Source organism: Gadus morhua, chromosome 16 (genome assembly GCF_902167405.1).
Source record: "Gadus morhua chromosome 16, gadMor3.0, whole genome shotgun sequence".
Taxonomy (NCBI): Eukaryota; Metazoa; Chordata; class Actinopteri; order Gadiformes; family Gadidae; genus Gadus; species Gadus morhua.
The window spans coordinates 6,335,649-6,360,037 of record NC_044063.1 but is presented as its reverse complement, the minus strand read 5'-3'; the positions used below and the strand labels follow the sequence as shown (position 1 = coordinate 6,360,037).

Sequence of the window (24,389 nt, the reverse complement as noted above, 5' to 3'; positions counted from 1 at the left end):
TAGTCACATGTCAATAAGGAGCGGGAAGGGATTTAAGGCATCTCGTAGACAACGCGTTAGGGATCGAACCCAGTACCTTCTAGCTGAGGGATGGAAACCCTAACGACTAGACTATCCTATCCCCTCACATAAACATAGACATTCGAGAAACAGACAAACCATTAGAGTGACCTCACACTAATACCAGATACAAGCTAACAATGTTTCCTCACAAAAGTGGCCTTGACTAAAGTATTGTTATTATAATGAAAATTGTTATTTAATAGGATGGTCAAGGATGGTAGATTATTATGTCTCTCGCAGCCTTCCTCTGTCTCTCTCTCCCTCTCTCTGTCTATCTGTGTGTCTCTCTCTGTCTCTGTGTGTGTCTCTATCTGTGCGGTAATTTAAAGTTGAGCGGTAGAAAGCATCAAGGGTCAAAGGTATGATCGTGAAGGTTCTTAATATAAGTAAAACCTGCTGATCTGCTGAAACATCAGGCTCTATGTGTTATTGTGTTATTATGATCAACACTATAATGGTCTGTTATTTAATTCATTGCGGGCAGAATATGATGTGGATGTTGAGGACTCTGAGAGAGAGAAAGAGAGCATGTAATGGACTACCTAATGCTTTCTCTCAGGTAGTAAAATCAGATGGTGATTTCAGTCGATGGCGTCTGTGCGCCACTGTCTTTTATTTTGGTGTCACTAAGGTGCTATGTAGAGATTGGTGTAAGCCAGGAGGTCAGGCTCTGTCTGGGTGTCCAGGGCTAGAGGTTCATCCATTATTGATGATACCCTGTGTGAGCCAGGCCACCAAGCTTCATATTGATCCGAAGCAAGCCGCTGCAGAACGAAAGAAGGGGCAGAGTGATCGCTGGCACAATTAATCTTCCAAAGAGTCCTCCATTTTGGATGACACACTGTTTTAGGATTTTCACAAATGTTATTTATATTATTTGAGATTGCATTCCCCTGTAAGATATTGATTAAAAAATGCCCCTTTTTAAAAAAGTGTAAAAAGCGTAGCATCATGTACTTTGCAGCGAGTGAACTTCAGTCTAGCGGAACACAGAGAAAAAGAGGGCCTGCAGTCAGAAATAGCAATGCCCCCCTATTTCTTTATCAAGCTTTTAAAAACAATTCCTTTTTTCCCTTGGGAAGCGGCAAGATTGATTTTTCAGGGCTTTTATGGTCAGTTCACACTTTGGGGTGCCTCGACTTTGATGAAATATGATGGTCACAGTAAGTGGCTTTATCTCAGACCATCTAATGGACAACTGCCCAAGCAGCCACCAGGTTTCTCTCAAGGATTCTGCATTGGCGGTTAAAAAAATAATATATATATATATACTGTATACATTTTCTTTGGACATGAATGTTTTTTGAAAGGTTGAACCCGTTTGGACCTTTTTCCAACTTTTTTTTAATGCCAATATGTGGAAGCTCGGATAGTATTGCATTGTATTGTTTCCAGAATGGACATTTTGGTCACATTCAATGGTTCTAAATCTATTATTAATAACCTGTAATTAAACCATCTTGTGGGAATCTTTTTTGAATTAACCTAGAACAAAGGAGGGTAGCATTTTATTTAGTTGTTATTATGTTTGCTGAAAAATAAAAAATTGTTTTGAGGAATGTTTCACGTCAACGTTAGATTCCACTCTCATGAGGATTTTCACTCTTAAAGTCGGAATTTACAGTTTACAATATCCCGAAATCCACAAATCCATTTCCCTGTTCTGCTTCTCTTTCTAGCAAACACCTTCGCTGTAGAGAGATAGCTAGGGCTTTTAAAAAGAAATACTGTCAGAATGGAACATGAGGAGAAGCATGGCTTTTCCCCAAACTGTGCAGGCTTGGAACGAAAATATAGCTAGTTATTTCATCATCCCACTCTTGTTTTTGTTTTTTTGTGCCTCTTAAACCAACTTCTGTTCTGCTAGAAGCTATCGCTGTGCTGAAGCACCAAGGCCTAGCTAGTGTAAACATAGGTTAGGCTTAGTAAGATAATATATGCCTGTACTCTCTCCTTGATATATTCTCTCCTTGATGTGCTGAATGGAGGGTTCACAACTGTGTTGTATCATGCAAGGATAGCGATCATGTTTTCTAGAATGACCTTTTGGGTTGGCCTGACATGATAAATATCATGTTTATTCATAATTTCGGTTAGAGCTTATGATATAATGCATATCAGTTTTTATAAAATGACTAACTCTTATAGAAATGTACAGATCATCTGAACATAATTCTGACCTATAAAAACCCTTTTATATAGATTGTATGCGTTACATTTTTTATTTTAAAGACCAAACTGGTTCAATGTTTTACATTGTGCAGGGGTTCAAGATATAATGGGTCGAGCAGACCATTTATCTTCCGACAAAATGTACACTTGTGGACCTTCTGAGGGCCGTATAGATGGCCAGGAATAGAAAAAGAGATTGTTTTTCTACCTTCTACCTAGTTCTTCCCCCCCAGGCTTCTTTTGTTACGATGGATTCTGCTTCAGGAAAATAAGCTAAAATAGATATGTTTATTTGTTGAGCTTGTTGTCTAGTTACCTCTTGTGCACTTTTTGGTAATTCAGTCACTCAAGTGCTGTTATTATATTTCAACCACCCAGTAAAAATGTTGATAACATATTATGGTCATCCTCCAAAGATTCCCACTATTCGAAATCAATAATGATCCTTCCCCGATCCCACCCTGGTGTCCTGTTTTCTAATTTCATGTCTAGGGATCCTTTGTTCAGAATTCCCAGAGTTGTCGTATAAATGCATATGCAATTGTTAACAGCCTTTAGCAATCATTTCATTTTCTGTGACACACACTCATATTTCCTGTATTTTATAGTTGAACATGTCATGTAAACAGAAAATTGTTAACGATCCTGTGGGATGCTGTGATGAGTTCTTCATGTTTAGAATGTAATTCTCCTTTATAGATAAATTTACAGCAACGCCTTTTATTTCCAATGCGTTTCAATGGAGTATTTGGTTATCCTTTGTGAGTCCCTTACTGTGGGCTGGAACGCCCCAAATGTTCCTGCTTTATGCCCTGATTATTATAAAAGAGAACAGACATCTTGATCTTACTCCAAAATCATTCTAGACTTTGGATTTAGATAAATTGTGTTTTTTTCTTTTCTTCGGATGACCAGTCAAGGAGGGATAACGTTTATTCCGTTCGGGCTAGAACCACCAATTGTATAATCTTGTATTTCCGTTAGTTCCTCTTTCATATAAAAACGACCAAAGGTCTCTAGCTCATTCCCAAGTGTGCTAGACCCCTAGGTCAACCATACATTGCATCACTTCCTGTCAGGCTAGAGCCCTCAAATGTATTGTTTTACTAGAGTTTAATGCCCTCATTCATATAACAGGGACCAGACGTCTCAATCATGCTCCCAGTTCATTCTCTGCCCCCATAAATGGTGTGTTGCTCTTGTATCGTCTGATGACGTCTAAGTGAGGAATTGCATCACTTTCTGTCGGGCTACAAACACCAAATTTTTACTCGCATTTCCTCGAGGCCCTCATTCATATACTAGACCAGACGTTGAAGGGGGGGGGGGGGGGGGGGGTCACAGGGCCCCCAAGGGTCCTGGCTGTCACCGTTGGGCAGCTGTAATGAAGCCTAGGAGAACAGACGGACAGGCGAGAAAGATCACAAGGATAGAGGTCTGCGGACCAAATATTCAGCTGACACCCTAACCAAATCTGTCCGGGCTATCAAATCTCAAACTAGCACTAGTGACCAAACTAGCACTGAAACAATGATACAATTATTTTATAATAACGTTGACTGCAGTACTTAATGAAAGTTATTGATTAATTAAAACTAAACGCTGTTAATTGCGGGACCAACCAAGTTCACACTTCCAGCATGTAACGTCGTTATGGCAACGAGTGCGCTGGGAGATTTCAAGCCAAAATAGTCTTGAAATTAGTCAATGACCCAAAGTGCACTAATAAGGTCATCTGGGGGTTGTGTGAAGAAACGCGGAGAGAGGTGGACGTGGGTTTGGGATGTCTTCTCTTCACAGGGCCGGCCCTCTCGCGGTGTTCCGTAGAAGCACTGCTAGTCGCACTCCCGCACGTTTCAGCCGTTGCATTGTCGGGTGCACACACACATAGTAGAATGTTCATTATACATATCTCAAATGCTACCCCCCCCCCCCCAAGACTCCCCCCAGGCGTAACCGTAATTACACGAGTCCACGATAAACATGTCAATCCATCGACTGACACTCTGTAGTCTGCACATGTCTGCTGCCCTGCCCTTGTGTCTAAAGACACCTCCGCCCCAGCCATGATATTGAGAGACGTCCTGCAAATCAAACGCTCCCCTCCCCCACTGCCTGCGCCTCTCAGGGGATTGTCACTCCCAGAAGACGGCCATTTTCTGAGACTTAATAACTCTGACATGGTGGCAAACAGAGTATTCAGTCAGACGGCAGTGTAGGGTGGTGTGCGGGGCTGACACCCCCCGGCATGAAGCATGGCTGGGGACGGAATTGCTTCCTGTTTGAACGGAGAGTTGGCCCATTTGCGCACTGCAAACTCTTTGACTGTACCAAATAACCCTCTGAGGTAAAGAATAGATTTTTTTGGAGAACGATGTATTCCCGGAGGCAGGAAAGGCTGGGGGTTATAATTTCAGTTTAAGGAACCATTCCATCTAGTCAAATCAAAAAAAGGTGTTTGTTTCTAAGGGATGCTCCAGAAGGCTTTTATGTCAAGATAGGATATTGCATATCAGAAACAAATGCATCTTAAAACAATGGCTATTCTATAATAAGTGTTCTTCATTCTCCATTCTTCTATCTTTCCCCCCCCCCCCCCCCCCCCCTGACAGACCTCTCCGCCGCGGTCCAGAAGTTCTCCCAGTCTCTGCAGGAGTTCCAGTTCGAGTGCATAGGTGACGCCGAAACTGATGACGAGGTGAACATCGGTAAGTCCGGGATGCCAAGGAGGGAACGGGGGGATTAGAGGACAGAGGGTGGGGTGTGTGTGTGTGTGTGTGGGTGGGGGGTCACTTCTTTCTCTGCAGTTTCCCAATTAGTTCCACTGTCACCCCAGTTATGACCTTTCAGCTGTATTTCCCTAGGCCCCTCGCCTTCAGTGATGGGGGGCTTCTTCCCCAAAGCTACCGCTGTAAGCTCATTAGGCTTAAGCCAGGAGCAGATATCGACTCCTGCTCCTGGAACAAATGACGGTCGCCCTCCAATGTGGCCCCTACTTTTTTTTTTCTTTTTATCCGTGTGTTTTTCTTTTGGGGCCGTCGACCGGCCGGTGTCCACAGGGGGAAACGGTAGGACAAGAAGCCCGGCTTATTGGGAGAAGTTATCGAGAGATAAGTCCAGCATACTAATTCCAGGAAGGAGGATTGTGCCCTCGTGACTATAGATCTGCATGTATAATTAATGCTATTGATTTGCTTATGATGCTTCTCCTCGTGCCTTTTAGAAAAGATCAGAGGCACTAATTGTGATCCGTGTCAGAGATTAATGGAGGTGTGGACCTCTCCGGGGTCCACACCTCTCCAGATGTTCGGAGAGCTTCCCAGGGCCTCTAATGGGCAGGTGTCTCCATCTGGCTCACTCAGCTGCTGCTTCAGGTTCCTCCCTATTCCCCGCCGCTCCATGCTGCCAGGCTGTGCTGCTGCAACACTGTCCATCTGCGGTCTTCCTTTACACCGGACAGCACCACATCCAACATGGTGCTTAGACGCAGAGTTTCCCACACCAAAGGTGCACTTATACCCTTGGGGGATACCCAGGCAGGTTAAGCAGGCTACTCCTAAAGATTTGGGGAAGATTATGATAAAGTCCCATCGATTCACATTTTGTTGAATTTGTCAAATATAATATTTGTTGATTGTTGCGGTGCATTAAATGGAGGACCAGAAGTGGGAGTATAGATGTGCTCTTTCCGTCTCAAACGTGTCTCGATCAATACAGTGTCTATGATATGCATTGTGATACATAATGCTTGACTGCATCATTAGTTTGAAGGGGTAAATGTTTATGGTTTGGTGTGGGAGAAGGGGTGAGTGAGCCAATGCCATACTGAGGGGGGGCTCTGGGGGTATGGGAGGCATAGCAGGTTGGGAAACACTTAATTGCCCCGATACGCAGGGTTGAAGATGACCGCTTATGACCCGGAGGCCGGACAAGGTTCAGCGTACTTTAATTTCATAGAGAGCCACCTCTTTCTGGGAGGTCGGTCAAGAGGAGCTCTGAGTGAGGGCTGCTTATTAAGCTGACTGTCCTTCTTGCCAGCGGTTACCGTGCCGACCGCGGCCTCCTACGCTGCCTGTCTCCAACCAGCCCCCGAACGGCCACGGGCATCTGCCGGCTGGAGCTTTATTGACTGTGTAATGCTGGCGCTAAGCAATTCATTTGGGAGGTTGTTTAATCAGGGCTGTGGATGCAGCGTAGTACAGAGTACACAGCTCAGCAGGTTCACTTTCCAGAGTCAACAACTTGATGTAATCTCTGCTGCTCCTTTTTGTATAGGGGCTTGTTAATTCCAGATAATATGTTTTTACAGTTCGACAAAACGGAAGCGCGCACACAGGGGTTGGTATTTAAATGTGCCCAGTGACACCCGGAGCGTATTGTTCTGCGTCTCTGTACTGTGAGGTACTGTACTGTACTCTGTTCTGTGCTAAAAAATAAGAGGCTTATTGTGACTAGAAGGAATCCAATTAAAGTAGTTCATTTTGATCAATGCGATGCAAAAAATGAAAAATCAACGTTCACCAACCTCGTTGTTTTATCCGTGTACGTGACCGAACGCCGATGGCGTTCTCCAGCCAACGCGACGTACTCTGAGACGGTGTGATTCCACACCTCATTTGGAACCACTAAACGGCAGCCGCCCGTAATCACCAGCGCGTTGTGTCGTGTACCAGATCCACGGGGGAACCTGTGTTCCCACACTGACTACAATTATCTCCCGTCTCTCCGCGGCTCGGAGCGCCACGTGGCGGGCCATGCATACAATCCATGACTGTTCCGCTGGCGGCCCTGCTGTCCGTCTTCACACTGCGTGACTTTAAGGACTGTGATGCTGAAGTGTGTGTGCGTGTGTGTGGGTGATATGTAAACCAAAGCTGTCCCCGTGTAGCACGATATATAGCACGTGCTGTTGGCACTAACTTCAAGTTCATCAAGTATATCCGTCAACTTCTCAAACCACGGGTATGGTATGAGTTGAGTGGTATGACTAATTGAAATGTCAGCGATTAAGAGGTTATGTTTAGCACTCTAAGAAAAAACGATTTATTGAACTTCTTTTCAAGAGCTGTTCACTCACATTTTCTACTTGTATAGATGCCCTTTCATGTAGGTAGTATTCTCGTCTACTATGGTTGCATATTGACATAAGTCCAGCTCATTAGACATGAATATATTTGTCACATGTCTTCTTCTTATGTATATTTTTTATCATCTTCAGTTAATTAATTCCTAATTAATTGTTGATTTAAGGTTGAACTCTTTTGCAACCCTGACATGCTCAGTCTAAATTCAAAAAGTGCCGTTGGTTGTTTTCTGATGACTAAATGTTAAATGCTAAAATGATTAGGCTTTTTTTTAAAGGGTGGGTAAACATTTTTGTAATCCTGTCGGATTATGATTTTCCTGAGGCCAAGAGTGTTCCAAAACATCATTACAGAACATCTTTGAAGGCCAAAACTCTGCTATCTCTCTGGTATCTGCATCACCTGCCTCTGCCGTCCCTCGGGGGGGGGGGGGAATCAGATCATGATTACACCAACAAAAAGGCAGGATGAAAACCAACCTATTGCAATCAACATTGTCATCAACAAAGCTGATGCTTTCTTAGTGACACAAGCACGCCCACGCACAGCGAACAACCCGTTGGAGGAGGTGGGGGAGGGGGGGGGGGCGGTTGGTGGTCCAACCACGGTTCTCTTTGATGCTCCTCGACCTCCCGCAAGGCATCAGAATCCTGTACGCCGCGAGACTTGTTCGCCTGACCTTTTATCGATTTTACCTCCATGGCTTCCTACGATGACATTCTCATTCCAGGGCCGCTATCCAGAGAAATCGATGGGGGTCGTAAGATTGATGTGGCTATTGAAATTTTAATTTTTTAGAAATGTTACAGAGCCCTGATCTTGGAAGGTCACTCATCCAGTCTGTTGGGCTCACTGTCCACTGCCCCGGAACCATCCCGGGATGAGGTTTAAGTTGGGCTGAAATCCTGCGGGTCACCGCAAAAAAGACATGACCCATTCAATCTTATTTTTGACGTGGAACGAAATATCATCCCCGATGAAACGTGACTGAAAGGTTTCCTTCTCCCCTGCCACACACACACACACACACACACACACACACACACACACACACACACACACACACACACACACACACACACACACACACACACACACACACACACACACACACACACACACACACACACACACACACACACACAGAAAAGGAGAAAAAACACGCAGTGACAAACAAATGAAACCATGAATGAAATTCCTTCCAGCTCCTGTCTTTTCAGTCAGTTTTCTCGTTCCGGTAAAGCGCGTCAGAAACTCATTCCGTCCCGTGATTCATCAGCTCTTTTACGACCCCGTCTCCTCCTCCCCATTTAGTGGTGAGTAATATGCAGGTGGTCACCCCACTCTGACACCAATTCCCGTCCTTCCGAGTCTAATCCCGTCCTCACATCAGCAGCAACAGCTGTGGCCTTTAGCCCCCCCCGCTAGGTTAGCCGTTAGCTGACAAAGGACCCGGCGCCGTTAGCAGGAGGCCTCCTCCGTCGCCGGGACGACGGCGTTGGTAAGGGGGGAGGATGACCCACATGGGCAGGCTGGTCTAGTGGTTGGACAAGATGGGTCGCTAGGTTTTTAATCCCAGACGGGACATTTTGGTGCTTCAGCAGAAAGTACAGAACAGTATGACGAAAGTTGAAGTTAGAAAATGTAAAAAGGGGTAAAACCAAAAAACGCTGGATCCAAGCTAAAGGGTAATGCGTTCCAACCACGATGTTTGCACTTTGCAGTCTACCTGAAGGCGTCCTCTAGCCAGACGCCCTTACCTTAACCCCTACCTGGTCCGACAGTTAGCGTCCAGTAGGGATTGACCGATACAGATTTTTTAGGGCCGATACGATACCGATATTTTTTCATCAGCCTTAGCCGATACGCCGATACGCCGATATCGATTTTCTTGAGCCGATATTTAGAGCCGATATTTAGAGCCGATACTGCTTTTGCTCCCTCAATCAAAAAATTACACTGATAACAAATGTTACAAGTCTCAAGTTAAAAAAAAGGAACATTTATTGAACTTCAATATAAAAAACAATATTTAACCAATAGTAAAAACAGGTGAGGTAGAACAAGTAATACACGTAAAAAACGCGAATATCGGCCGATAATATCGGCCGATCGATATATCGGTCGATCCCTAGTGTCCAGGAATTACAAGGGTTTCCGAGAAGTGAATAAGAAACCACAGACACAGGAACAGCAATTTTTTGATTTATTTATGTACCGAGAGAAGTGTGTTCAGCTAAACGTTCTTTGCGGTGATCAGAGAGAAGGAGAGGTGAGTAGAGGCAAAGCATATTGAGCAGGGAGGGCATGAGACCATTAAATGTTGTGTTTATGTTTTAACTGTCTGTGAGATCAGAACTAAGTGTAGACAAAGAGAGAGAGAGGGTTGTCTGCTAACCAGCGGTCTGGGAGATCTGTGCTTACATTAAATCATGTGTTTTATCGGAGTAGGGCTGCGCAGTCATTTCATATTCATTTCAATCCCGACTGGCTTCTTCAATAAATTCATCTTGAAAGGCAGCAGTCAATTAATAATCAAGAAAATGCTACATTTTATGAAATCATTCTAAATCTGATGCCCATAACATTAAAATCAAACTGAGCATTTTCTTCATTCTCATTCTTCTTTATAAACAGTTGGCGCCACAGAATATGATTGAATAATTTTCTGTTAATCACAATGATTAGTTGCGATAACGCATAATACGTTGTTTTATAAAGGCAGACTAAACAATGCACTATGTATATGACGCTGTCAGCTTTGTAAGCTAATATAATGTAGAATATAATATAGTTATGTAGGATCAGGATATAGGCTGTGGACATGGGGATCGAACCCAGTATTATTTGGGAGTCAAACACCCTTGCCACATCAGTCCCCCAGAAGGCTGTATTCATTATAGGCTGAAGAGTAAAGCATATCGTGACATGGGTCGTTTGGTTTGACACTTTTATCAACCCAAAGCGTCTTAGGATACCTTGAGTGCATACATTTCTAGCATGTATAGCATTACAATCTGGCACTGTTATGGCCCTGCCATAAAAAGGAATGGAACACATCTGTCAACGCTGAATGAGATCTGGGTTACCGTGGCGATGCGGATATCGGGGCCTCTCTGGGGTATCAAGAGCAGCCAAGGCGGCACAAGGAGATGGAAGAAAGCCATCTTCTCGATCGATGGAAACGATTGTGAAGTACCGTATTTTTGTACCACTTTTTGATTGTGTTGTTTTTTCTGCCCAAATCCATCTGGGTTGTTACCGACCGATCCAAACGTGATATTAATCCTGTTGGTGTTTTTGTTTGTTTCAGCCCAGTCGTTCAAGGAGTTCTCCCAGCTCTTGAACACAGTGGAAGAGGAGCGAAGACGACTGGTAAGAGTTGCCTTTTATTTCCGGGGTTACTCTGACCAACTGCTGTTTGTAGCTGTTGCCATTTCCACCTCCTATTTATGTATAGATACTTTGTGCTTCATTTTCCTCTACCTCTTATTAATAATCATTCATTCTTTGACATAAAATTAAAAAAAGCGGACCAATTGAACCAGGTTTTCTGTTATGTTTTTCCACTTATTTTCCTAACTCTTAGTTTAGAGTAGAGAATGCTGCTTTGGTGTTTGACCCATTGCACTGGACGTAACAGCCTTTTTAATGAGATCCGTTTAGAGAAACGTCCGTACCGTCAGTGACACTGTACTTGACTCTCACAGTCAGGGGTTACCAGGAGTGATCACGTGACTATGTAACCAGCGCTCGCTGTGAGGAGCATACAGCAGAGTGCATGTGGACTTCACTGCTGGGGATCACAAAACGCTAACTGATAGACACGGCAGAGCTCTCTCTCACCCTCTCTCTCTCTCTCCCCCCTCCTTTCCATATCCCACTTTATCCTCCTTCTCTCTCTCTTGTTCTCTTTCCATCCTCCCCCCCCCTTCCTCTCTCTCCCTCTCTCAATGCATCTTCCTCTTTCTCTAAGGATCCTTAGGATTTAAGTAGCAGTATGAATAGCCACAAACGCATGCAATATGATTTTTTTACTATCCTACCTCAAAATAAAGTTATTATTAGCTGACCCTTTTTTTTTTATTAATCCTAATATAGGAATTACTTGATAAACGTTGCTTTCCCTTAAACGACAGTTTCCTTGTGATCATGTTGGCCATTCATACAATAAAGATATGTGGAATACAAGATCTATTTGACTGATGGTTCTGACATGTTAGCGAAAGAGGGTCCTGAAAGGAAAACGAGAAAGAGAAAGATGTTAGGTAGAACTCAATTCATATAAATTCAGAAAACTCCTGACCATGAACAAGGGCACTAACGACTAGAATTGGTTTCTGGGCGCTACACTGTGTGGCAGGCTGTCAGCCCTTCTTTTTCAGCGTGTTTTGAGGGGTCAAATGCACGGAGCAAATCCATAGAACATGAATGGAGAAAGTATTCTTTCTCTTTCTCCTCCTCTTGTATGAGTTTATGAACACTTTTATGAATTACATTTTTATTTTGTGTTTTTATGCACACACAAAAATGAATAACCAAGGAGGAAATGTGCATTGCGGTAAGATTAAACTAAAAGCCTGTGCTCTTTGCGGTAATGCAATAAAAATATCTGAACAAGCCAAAGAACATCAACATAATAACAATTTTGGACAGGTGAGCGTTCATACAGGAGCTACACAGCGTGTAGTTTCACAAATTCTCCAACCAGGAGCAAGGGTCAGGTCAAAGTACCCTGTTTCTCATTTTACTTTTACTTATTTTTTTTACTGGGATATATTCAATAAATGCCTCCACAAGGAATCCCATTATATACAGTTTGAACTGTAAGATAGTATTATACTGAATTGCACAAACATTCATGCAAGTCTGATAAAACTATAAAGTCGGGTTTCTTTTCTTTTTTCTCTTTTTTTTCGTGGATGGAAACTGATGAAACTGCCCCAGTGTCGTAAGGTTAAAGGTGTTGTTGTGAACACCCGGGCAGCTCTTAATGAGAGCCCCAGCGTGGGAGACGCTTGGGCTTTAGGGATCCAAAGCTCCAAGCGGAGGGAGTTCACAGTTCAGCCATTAGCTGGCGTTTACCGTTTCCTGAACGGCCCGCATGCCACCGTCACCCGATTGACTCGGTAATTAGTGGCGACGCACAGCAAAGTCATCCCAGTTTTATAATTAGCTTTTCGATTTTAGCCGTGATAATTATTAACTATATTTGTGATGATTAAGGTGTGTGTGTGTGTGTGTGTGTGTGTGTGTGTGTGCACGTGTACAGAATTTGAAAATGATAACTATTAACTATATTTGTGATGATTAAGGTGTGGTGTGTGTGTGTGTGCACACGTGTACAGAATTTTAAAATTAAACAATTAAATACTTGAACTTCAAATCCCCAACGAATAGGCGATTTGTAAACGACTTGCTTTGACTTGGTGCTCACTGAGTTTAACCATTCAGTAGGCTACCATTGCTCCTGAGGTTAATGATGGGAGGTTCAGTTGTATTCAAGCCAAGATTGCCATACCAGCAGATGAACCAGAAAGGGAACCCATTTTTGTATTAAATCAAATACTCTCTCTCCCAGTTTTTCACTCTATGGCTCTCTGCTGCCCGGTACGATTCAGATGTCTCTCCCTCGTGAATACGGTCTCCCTGTGACTCCCACCTTCACACTTGCTGGGTAGATAGGTCAATTTATGCGTCTCTCTCTCGCTCAGCGTCTGTCTGTCTGTCTGTCACATCAGTCACACTCTGTGGTGGAGAGAGGTTTGAATTTTGAATTCTTAAGTCCAACGTACTTAAGAAACAGGACAGTGAGTTGAGAGGGGGGGAGTCATTGAGCTTCGGACCAGAGTCAAACCAGGGTCACTGTAAGGCATTTCGCCCACGTGGTTAGCCTGTTTGTGGGTTGAGCCAGCAGAACAAAAGACCTTCTGTCGTGGCTCCGCGTGTTGTGTCTTCGCTCTCGTGACGGTGATTTGTTACGCCTTGTGTGTTGAGTTTATCAGCGGGGGGTGCTCGGCACAGAAGCAGCTTTTCAGTTTTCACAACGAAGAAAAAGGGTAGCGGTCCGTCTGGACGTCAAATAACAGCAACAATAGCAGCACATGTTGGTCCCCGGCCTTTCATCTACAACGAGGTTGTACGATGGAGAAGCAACACAATCATCGCTTTTGGGGTGAATGTGAACAGACCCTGGGGGTGTTTCGGTGGGAATCCCGATCAACATGCAGGGGACGGCAGGGACGGCCTGTTTAACATGCGGGATGAGATATGGCGGGACTTCATAAGTGGAATGATGGGATGCAAAGAGGAGGGGAGGTGTGCCTAATTGGCAAGAAGCAGGATTTACAAAGCATGTGCACTAGTGCATATTTATCAGCCTATTATCACAAATGATATGAAAGAGCGAGGCCCTTGATTTAACAAGCGGGGGTCGAGGTGAAGTGCATCACAACGCTGACACGGCAAAGTACCTTAACTCAGTTTGGCGAGATACCTTTTTATCACACAGCGATGCCAGGAGAACAATGCAAATTGTTCAAAGTAAATTCTCAGTGTTTACCGGGAATCGTCTGTATCCAACTATATTCCTCCAGGGTCTCATTATTTATGGCCGGGGCGGGAAAAAAAAAGCTGAGGTATTCATGCGTCTCGGAACGACATTGCATGAAAGACATTCTGGGCAAGCCACCCGTTGAGTTATTCATAACTAACACATTTGCTACAAAGTGTGAGGTGGGTTTTAACAATACAATAGCGGAGCATCTTTGAATCATGCCCGATAATCACATGAGAATTTACACCCTAGCAGCCGCTTATACCGAAATAGTCGGCAGATGGCAGGTCTATTTGTAATTTGGAACGGTAGTGGTTAAACGAGCACAGATGCGCCAGCGGTAGCCAGACGCAGGGAAGAGAGGAGAAAGTGAAGAAAAGAAAGCATGGCGTTTTGTTAAATGTTGATCTTAATTTATGGGCTGTGACTTACAGCGTCACCTTCTGATCTGAAGCCCCCGCACCCCTCCCCCGCCAGCCCTCCATTCTCACATCTGGACCACATCTTTGGGCTAAAAATAGTCTTGCTTCAGACTGAGGACGCACGCACGCACGCACGCACGCACGCACGCACGCGCGCACCATACCCTGTGAACCCTGTGAAGAGAGAGTGAGCGGGAAGGATTTTTGTCTCAAATTACATCCACTCCCCCCCGCGTCTCTTTAACTAGCTTATATCCAAGGCGGTAGCATCGCTGGTGGCAGGTTCTGGCTGGTTCTGGCCAATGTTTCTGCAGGCCTCGTCCACCTCCAAGCCTTTGATTGTGTGTGTGTGTGCTTGGCGAGAAGCCAGGGGCCGAGAACCTCTCTTGCTTGTACACTGGCTGATTGCTCGTGTTATTCCTCGGGATGACTTATTGGATTCTTTCTTTTTCCAGAGGATCCTGCTCTAATTCCCCTGGCGCTGCGCCTTTCAGCAGAGGAAACAGAGGTAGAGAGAGGTAGAGAGAGGTAGAGGTAGAGAGAGAGAGAGAGAGGTAGAGAGAGAGAGAGAGGTAGGTAGAGAGAGAGGTAGAGAGAGGTAGAGAGAGAGAGAGAGAGAGAGAGGGTGCTGAAGAGGGAGAGAGAGAGAGAGAGAGAGAGAGAGAGAGAGAGAGAGAGAGAGAGAGAGAGAGAGAGAGAGAGAGAGAGAGAGAGAGAGAGAGAGAGAGAGAGAGAGAGAGAGAGAGAGAGAGAGAGAGGGTGCTGAAGAGGGAGGGAGAGAGAGAGAGAGAGAGAGGGTGCTGAAGAGAGAGAGAGAGAGAGAGAGAGAGAGAGGGTGCTGAAGAGAGAGGGGAGAGAGCGATAGGGCGAGAGTGTGGGGAGAGAGTGATAGGGCGAGAGAAAGGGGTTGAGGTGAGGGAAACGGGTGAGGTGTTGGAGAGAGAGAGATGGATGAGAGAGATAGGGAGAGAAAGAGATAGGGCAGAGGAAAAGATGAAAACTGGGGCAGAAAGCAGGAAAGAGAGTGAGAGAGAGAGAGAGAGAGAGAGAGAGAGCGAGAGAGAGAGAGAGAGAGAGACGAAGATGGGCAGAGGGAGGAAGAGGAGTGTTGGGTGAGGGGGAGAGATGGACAGAGAGATATTGGTTCTGGTTGGTTTCAGACGGGGCTCAGCCTGTAGTTGGCGTGTGAGTGGAGGTGATGACGGGTTGCCCCCCCCCCCCCCCCCCCCTCCCTCATGGGAGGAAACCTTTAGTGATTCTCTCTCTCTGGCCAGGATGAAAATAGGCCTTTTTCTCTTGCTCTCTCCCACTTCTCCCTTTGTTCCCGTCATTATAACGGGCCAGAGTAAAGGTCACTGTGTTTTGGCTCGTGTTTAGAATGGCTCGTGCTTGAATGCCCATATTTTATAGCCCACAAATGAATAGGATACAAATAAACAACATGGCAGCACTATTTAAATATCATATCGTACCTATGTTCTGAATATGTGTTCTAAATATAATACAAATGACAATTCAATGCAAACCGAGAAGCAATGCTGAAGAAACGATTTTGAATAAATATGCATGAATATACATATTTGTGAATATGCATGAATATGCATATTCCTGAATATGAATATGAAGCTGCTTGCGGTCAGTGGTACAGAGCCTGGAAGCTGGATGCCTGGAAACTGGATGCCCATCATCTGTTGCCATGGCTACTAATTACCAACGCCAGCTCATATCCTTTGGTACATGATTGGTACAGGTTTGATACGTGTTTTCGAAACCACCGTAATCATGACCCCTGACCCTTTACCGGAACAACGCATGGTAAGTCCTTTCAGTAACCGGTGTTTCAGAACAATTTGACATTTACTTGTTTCCGCGCTGTCAGTTAACCCATTTTAGAAATCGCAGGGTAGCTGTCATAACAATATCTGGAGAATCTACAGTTGCGGAATAGAAAATGTTTCATATTTTCTATGTGACTAGAGTCTGCGCAGCAGTGGTTGTTATTTAAAGGTACGCTCATGTTGCAAGCGTTCACCGTTCCTTCATCTTCCTCCCGACAAAACAAATCACAGCTCTGTTAGATCCCGTTCTGGTGTTTTCGGAGAAACGTCAAAGAACCCGCCACGGTTCCCAGGGGGCCGCCGCTTCACTTCCTGTCCTGTCATCCCCTCTTTATTTCCCATGGCGAGCGAGAATTTTCATTAAGCACTGTTTACGTATTTCTTCCCGAACCGACGGCAAAAACACAGGGATGAGCTGATTAATCTGCGGCCCGACGATTTCCACCCATTTCCACGGAATATGTCTGTTGGGTTGTGTGTTTCTTTTAGCTTTTGTTTGTTGGCTCTCCTGCCTCAGTCGTTCCTACAGCATCGTTCTGACGGCCCGAGAACAAGCCAAGCTCCCTGGGCCGTAAAATGGAGAATCCCCCGCTGACCCTGGCATACCTTAGCAAAACAAAGGCAGCCATTCTTCCCACAAGCCTCCAGCCGGTTGCGTGAAGATAAAATAAAGTAAAATGAAAGGAGAAAAAGAATGGGGGGGAAAAAAGGGAGAAAAACGACACAGTCTCAAGGCTCATGTGCTACTGTGAAGCTCGGCTAGTTGCCTTTCAATTGATACTTACTCGACCTCCATCACGTGCTGAGTAGCTACAGGCTACGTGCTACATGCTACGTGTTGGGTAGCATCTCGTGCCCATGTCGACCTCGGCCATGTGGTTGTTTCAGTTGCTGATGACAAGGTACTCATTGCTCAAGTTGTGTGAATGGCGTAATGTGCTTCCTACAATAAAATATAAGTTACATAAATACACACACACAACCCACCTACACGATCAATTAAACACACATACACTGAGTAAACACACACACATTGCACAGACATAACACAAATAACAAACATAACACACACACAGTACACACATACACGCACACACCCACACATAGCGTACACACACATGCAACACACACACAAAAAGAGCCTAACCACTTTGTGTTTAGACAGCTAGGTAATCCTCCTGCCAAATGGCGGAGTATTATAGGGAACAGTACAGATTATGTGTTTTGTCTTCAGTCTCGGATTCTCTGTCTTGCCGGTACAACAACATTCATTTTTAACGCATAATTAGTTTGGATTTTTTTTCGTTTTCTGTCTAGATTTCCACTGAAAACTCTTGGTGGCTAACATTAAGCTTAGTTTAGTGTTGCCCACAATCACTACACACACATATACCTTACACACATCGTCATCACCATCACCATCATCATCGTCATCCCTCCAGATTCCCGCCAAAACGCAGACGCATCAAACGCACTCCCTCGCACACCTCGCTTTGTCTTCGCCTGCGAAAGACCCACTCGGGTCATCTCCAGCGCGCCGAGGCGCACGGAGTGTGTCTGGTAAAGGTGAGTCCTGCCAGGGGACAGGGGGATCCATCCTGATAAACAAGCTCTGTTACTCTCTCTCTCACACACACACACACACACACACACACACACACACACACACACACACACACACACACACACACACACACACACACACACACACACACACACACACACACACACACACACACACACACACACCATCCCTCCTCCTTAGGGACAACAGTATCTGGCCCAGCTATATCATCACAGAGTGGCTGACCCATTTCTCTAGCTGTGTGTGTGTGTGTTCGTGTGTGTGTGTGTGTGTGTGGTCACATCCGTCCTAAGGTCACATGTTTCAGGGGCGGAAGGCTTTTTCTTTTTTTCTTTTTTTGAGTTTACTGGTTGAGACAGACTGGTTGTGTGTGTGGGAGGACTGGTTGAGACAGACTGGTTGTGTGTGTGGGAGGACTGGTTGAGACAGACTGGTTGTGTGTGTGGGAGGACTGGTTGCTTCAGGGGGGTTTTGAATATCTTTCGAATGACATAAGTCGGAACTGGATCCCACGGTCACACACACACACACACACACACACACACACACACACACACACACACACACACACACACACACACACACACACACACACACACACACACACAATGTTTATGTTCAACATATAAATAGTAATTTATAGTCAGATCAAGGTTCACTATATACTCTTCCACAGTTTTATAAAACTGGCTGCCTGTCAGCCATGGTTGCTAGGATCTGTTAGGATCATTATTTTGCTGGTGGCGTTAAAATGAGGGCTGTATAGTTGGAGACCGGGGGGGGGGGGGGGGGGGGGGGGGGGGGGGGTCCTTGTTCTTGGGGGTCCTTGTTCTTGGGGAAAGCTCCGTCTCTGTAGCTGCTAAACAGAAGTTAAGATGCAAAACCTTAGCCTCCGAGATAGTTACTGAAGGAATAGAAAGGAAAGGGAAATAAACGGTGTCGTTTATCGGATTAGATGTTTTTGGATTAAATGTCATGGAAGTCTTTGACTTGTTTCTCTGAGGCTTGCTCCTTTGTTGGTTGTTATTTATTAACTGGTGTATGGGTCTTGTTCAGGGACTGAACTCTAAAGTCAGATATACAACGCCTAGCCTTCTTAGAGCCTGTCTGAGAGAATGAAAGGGGCTGCTTCCAAACAAACCCGTCCCTTGTCACAAAGAAGGCTGTTAAAAATGTCAGTTTAAACGTTCAATGTCAACCTTCATAGATTTGGAAGCAGTCGTGTTGAAAACAACAATATTTCATGTCCCTGAGGAAGTGAGACATAGCCAGTGTCCAAATACTTTCCTGGCTTTCATTTAGTCATTTTGCAGACGCTTTTTTCCCAAGCAACACAGTGAATTCAGACACAATTACAAATGGCTACTCCTCTATAAACACCCTCAGCACTATCATTTCCAGGCCCAGCAAAACATCTAGAAAAAAATGACATTTATTTTCAGTTAATGTTGCCATATATTTTGGCCTGAATAGCTCCTTTATTGTGTGCTGATAAAAGTTGTACCAATAATCAATAAGAAGTTTGAAATTATATTAGATGATGTGGCTGCACCGTGTAATGATTTGAACTGCTGCAAAGCTGCAGTCAACTGCTTTCCCCGTGCAAACTCACTCCACATAAACTTGCACGTGTGCAAATCCACACATGCCTGGGCATGCACACATACAAATGCCTACTATGCACACAAAAGCACTCACACACACAATATGTGGACACACACACACACACACACACACACACACACACACACACACACACACACACACACACACACGTAATGTGATTGGGTTTTCAGTTGCAGCAAGTTAGTAGTATGTGTTTGTTTTTACATTAGTGTGATGTTAAGCTTGCATCTGGATGTTTTCGGACTCACTCACTCACTCACTCACTCACTCACTCACTCACTCACTCACACACACACTCGGGCCATCATCGTAGGTCTGTATTTTTAAAGGTCACATTGCGAAGTTGATGAGCAACGGGAGCTTTTGATCCATCACAATGAGGCCGTTATGTTTACAATGCATTTTACAGGTTCATTACATTCATGAATCACAGCACACATCTTACAGCAGCTGCCCTTTAATGGGCAATACTCATTCAGATTTTGGTTTTTAAATGTGTAAATGCTGATGATATTATAATTGGGTGCTGCTGTATATTTGCAGCCGTGATGAATTTCAGGACAATGAAGGTCAGGTTACATACGCTGATCCTTTTTGTAATGAGGTTACTGCAGATTAAAATAAATGTCAAATGTATGTTTGAGCATGTATCACACCTTTGGTAGCCCTGCCAGAATGAGGTGCTTAGAAGGATTTCTTGAAATGTATTTTCAAGGTGAAGAGGCACGCAGAGCATATCTTCCATGAAAGAAACTCATCCCCAAATACAACTAGCTGAGCTTCAATGTGAGCTTCAAATAACTTGTCAGATAATGTTTCAAAAGTTCAACTGAGCTTCAAATGACTAATAAATGTGTTTATATTGCGTAACAGTTACACAAGCAATAGTGGGAAGGAAGATTGTGTATTGTAATATTACTGGTTGAATTGTTCGAATATCATCAGACATATCGTCTCGAAAGTTATGTTTATTCGATTCGGATGTAAATATGATGAAACGATGTGATGATATATAAATACGAAAATATGATATGTTGGGACGTGCAAAATAACATTTCATTTCATGGTGTCTAATAGAAATTTGGAAGACCGTCTGGCTAGCTCTGAGACGACGCAACACCGCAATCCCAAGCCAACGGACTGGCCCAAAACCTCCAACCATCCACAAAGTGTTGCAACATGAGTTGAGACATGCACTGTTAGCCAATACTGGCGATTCCGACATAATTGTTCAATATTGCGAGAATAGGACAATTAATATGTTGTCATTGGTCAACCGTCATTTGATCGTGACCAGGTATTTTCAATAGAGGACCTCCACAGCATGGAGTTTGTTACTCGAAGAAATGTATCCAACCAATTACAATAATGCAAAACACTGCTTGCTACCTCCACTAGTTCTCAGCCTGGAGGATTTTTAACCTTGAGTGTTTAGGCAGGTCATGGGCATTTGAAAGGGACAATTTTCTGGTAGTTGTTTATACTCTTCTCTTCCTCTGAATTTTAAGAAGGTTTACTGCAATGTGTTTTCCACAGTCTGGAGCCTCATCTTATTTAGGCAATCTACAAGGCAATCGAGCCTTCTGCTAACACACACACACGCACGCGCACACACACACACACACACCTGCAAGCCTGCCAATTAGCATCAGGGCTAAGACATGGCTACATTAGAATATACTCTGGGTCTCTTAAGAACCGTAAACATTTACATTACTGCGGCCAAACTACACAACAGAGGCATACTGGACTGGACAGATGGCTATGCCAACTATTTGACCGAACCGGCTGTATCGTAACGATGCTAGATTTCTTGTTATCTTTGGATAATAAAAAATCCATAATTGTATCAAGCCTGTAAGCAACGTGCAGTGACACGGTTTACAGCGACGCACTGGATTCATAACAACCGCTTGTTGTATTTTGACGTATTGATCGGAAGACAGGTTACGCCCTCGGTATGTCTGAGCGTAGAGGTGTATTACGGGATGTATTTGACGCAGGTGTAATTCATTTTTCTGTTGTCTGAGGACTGCTGTCTGGCATAATCCAAGCACGGGGCCATAGTTCAATATTATGGGTCTTACAGTCTGAGTGGTATTGAATGGCCATATAAAGATATTGACTTATCGTCCTGTTTTGTAGACCGAATTGATTATGAGCCAGGGAGATGACATTTAAAGACCAAATACGAGGTTAAAATGTCTGAGAGAAAGGGAACACTGTCTGATGCGCCGCTATTAAATTACCATCAACTTCAATATAATGACCCCCAGTTGTGCTATTTTCAATAGCATTATGAAGTTAGAACCATCTTGTGATGAATTTATGTATATTTCATTGGGTGGATGTTTTTTGAGTACCCCATTTTACTTGGACTTCATAACAATATTGTAATGATGATAATAATTCGAATATTGTTATTATTATCATTATTATTATTATTAATAAATAAATACTAATTTACAATCCATTCGTTTGATTCTTTTTCTTTTTTTTTTTTTTTTTTTCATGAGAAAATTTTACTAATAATAGTAATCATTTATAGATGAATACCTTATAAATATATTCAATTTGGTAGACACTTTTATCCAGAGTGTCTAACAATAAATCGAGTGCATAAACTCTTGGCACAGGTGAAAGTATAGGAGATATATCAATATTTTGTCAACATTAAAATGCGTAATAAGGCCATAAGCGTGGTGCTTTTCTTGACTCATGACTAGCTGAGTTGTAGCAGAAGTGGTTCCAACTGTATTTTAATAAACTAGAAGTGAAATGTTTAGTTGTGACAGCCCGGATCCTCTTCCTCCCCAGTGACCTTCTGGGACTTTTAGGATTGATCTTTGCTTGAGGAATTGAAATGACCGAATTTAACCGTCTCTAGGATACACACGAAAAGTTCTGAATAGATTTAAGTGAAACGCCATAAAAGTCTCACAGTAAACACTGTTATAATATTAGAAACCTTAAGCTTAGTCTCCAAGACAACTTCAAAGCGCAGTCTTTAGGAAGCATTGCCTATCTCTTGACAGTTTCACTAAACAATTCCCTAGTAACGAGTCAAAATGTTTAGAAAGTGGACTGAAGGAAGCTTCAGCCTGATATGTTTTCACTTTCCCCTCATAGAGTTATGTGTAACTCCTTAAAGCAGGGGACATGGCTCTGTTGTGAAAGGTGAACTGGAACTGGGAATAGTACATTCTGTTGAACTGAAACCTGATCTCACTCACACTGTTCTGGGAACCATGTCTTCTCCTTCTTTGATCCATTTAGTTATGGATATTTTTAAGACCATGATAATTGTACATGAAAAGTATTCAAGACACATTGACATTATAACATTAAACTCTCTCAGATAGAAGCTGTACTATCTAACTTTTATAAAACCATCATATATAGAAAAAATACTTTTAAAAACTACTTTTTTTAAATGAATCCCTCCAAATGGAATGGACATAATACTAGGGATCTACTATCAAATCTAGACAATTGATGTTCCCCTAATCTACCCCATAGTAACAAGGCCTCTCCACAGAACAATGAACCCCTTAAGAAATGAAGTAAGGAGATGGTGTCAGGGGTAACCCCCACTGCGTGCCCATCACCGTGTGTGTGTGTGTGTGTGTGTGTGTGGGTGTGGGTGTGTGTGAACCCTCCATGTCCTTCTGATCTGATGATATTCTGACCGGGGGAGGAAGTGGCTGCAGTGAGTGGGAGTGCGAGGAGGAGGAGAGCCAGTGGCGCGTTGGCGTTCCTCCTGTGAAGACGGGTAATGAAACCCACTTTGTGGTTCCTCGTCCGCCCGGCTGCCCCGTTACGCTCGCTCGCACGCATGGATTTAATCCTGGCCAGCACGCCGCAGCCACGTCGAGTTTAAATTCAAACCAAAATCCATTCCACCCTTCCCATGAAACACACCAACGTCTGACTCCCAGTCGGAATGTGAAACTCCGGCAAAAAAAACCCCAGCTTATTGGAAATTAATTGGCACGAACCGATGTGGGGGATCTTTGATCGTTGAAAGGACTCATTCTGGCCCGCCGCTTGCAATCGTACACCTGCAGGCGGGAGAATGAAGTGGACAATTATAGGCGGACAAGTTAATGTCACTCACAATGTGCACCTGTGTTCCGTTGCGCCTCACATGCTGAACTTGGTTGTACTTTACCTGGCAGTTAAAGTTGAACTTTTGAAACATTATCCGACAACAATCATGGTGCCTATAGAGCTCCATATCCTACAAAGCCTATTGAATACTAATCTGAGATATCATCCTTTTTAATTCAAAAACGTTTCATAAACGAGACATAGACATGAACTGAGTTTAATGGGTTAAATGAGCTATAAAGTTGCGCTGACAAGTGAAAAACATGTCAAGGTAGTGTTCTTTTGTCATGCTATGTGTCACAAAAGAATGGTATGACAAACGAAATGTAAGGGGTCGTTACTTGTATGTGTCTATGCTTATTTGTACTTGTGAGTACACCCTTTATGTCTGCTGGTTTACAACTATGTTCAACCATTGATTCTATGGCCCTTTCCTCCTAGTTTCAGTTCAGTTTATAAACGGTGTGTACAATCACACTCCTACAGCCTCATAAACATAATGAATTCTAGAGAACTAATTCCTCAGTGATTAAAGATTGAAAAATTGAAGGCGCTCTGTGATTATGCTCCAGCATTGGGTGTGGAGGGAAGAGGAGATGTTTGGTGTGTTGACCGACCCTGGCTCTACTCTGTTTTGAAGATGGACAGATTTATGTACCAGAACCAAAACCCTGCCTGATCCTCCTTTTGGATCGTAAAAGCGAGCTGGAGCTTTATAGAAGAAGAGAGGGACAGCGTTCAAGCAAGCAGGCGAAAGAGAGAGAGAGGGTAATGGATAAAGAGAGCGAGAGGCAAGAGAAATGGGGAGAGAGGGATATGATGCTGTCCAGGAAGTTACTAGTCCGTCTCAGTGACAGCTGAGAGAGTACAGGTATTTTATTCTTGTGATATAGCCCAGGTACTTTAGGTGGGTGATAGAGATCAGACTTTAGT

General features: G+C 43.8%; 1 protein-coding gene across 6 annotated transcripts in view; it reads left to right on the top strand.

Moving 5' to 3' along the window:
- arhgap42b (Rho GTPase activating protein 42b) overlaps positions 1–24,389 on the top strand; it is a 68,908-nt gene that overhangs the window by 10,912 nt on the left and 33,607 nt on the right. For all 6 annotated transcript variants that reach the window (XM_030380403.1, XM_030380404.1, XM_030380407.1 and 3 more), the window contains exons 2-3: positions 4,848–4,943; positions 10,633–10,694. In XM_030380403.1, the coding sequence (XP_030236263.1) occupies positions 4,848–4,943; positions 10,633–10,694 (158 nt within the window). The remainder of the gene's footprint in view (positions 1–4,847; positions 4,944–10,632; positions 10,695–24,389) is intronic.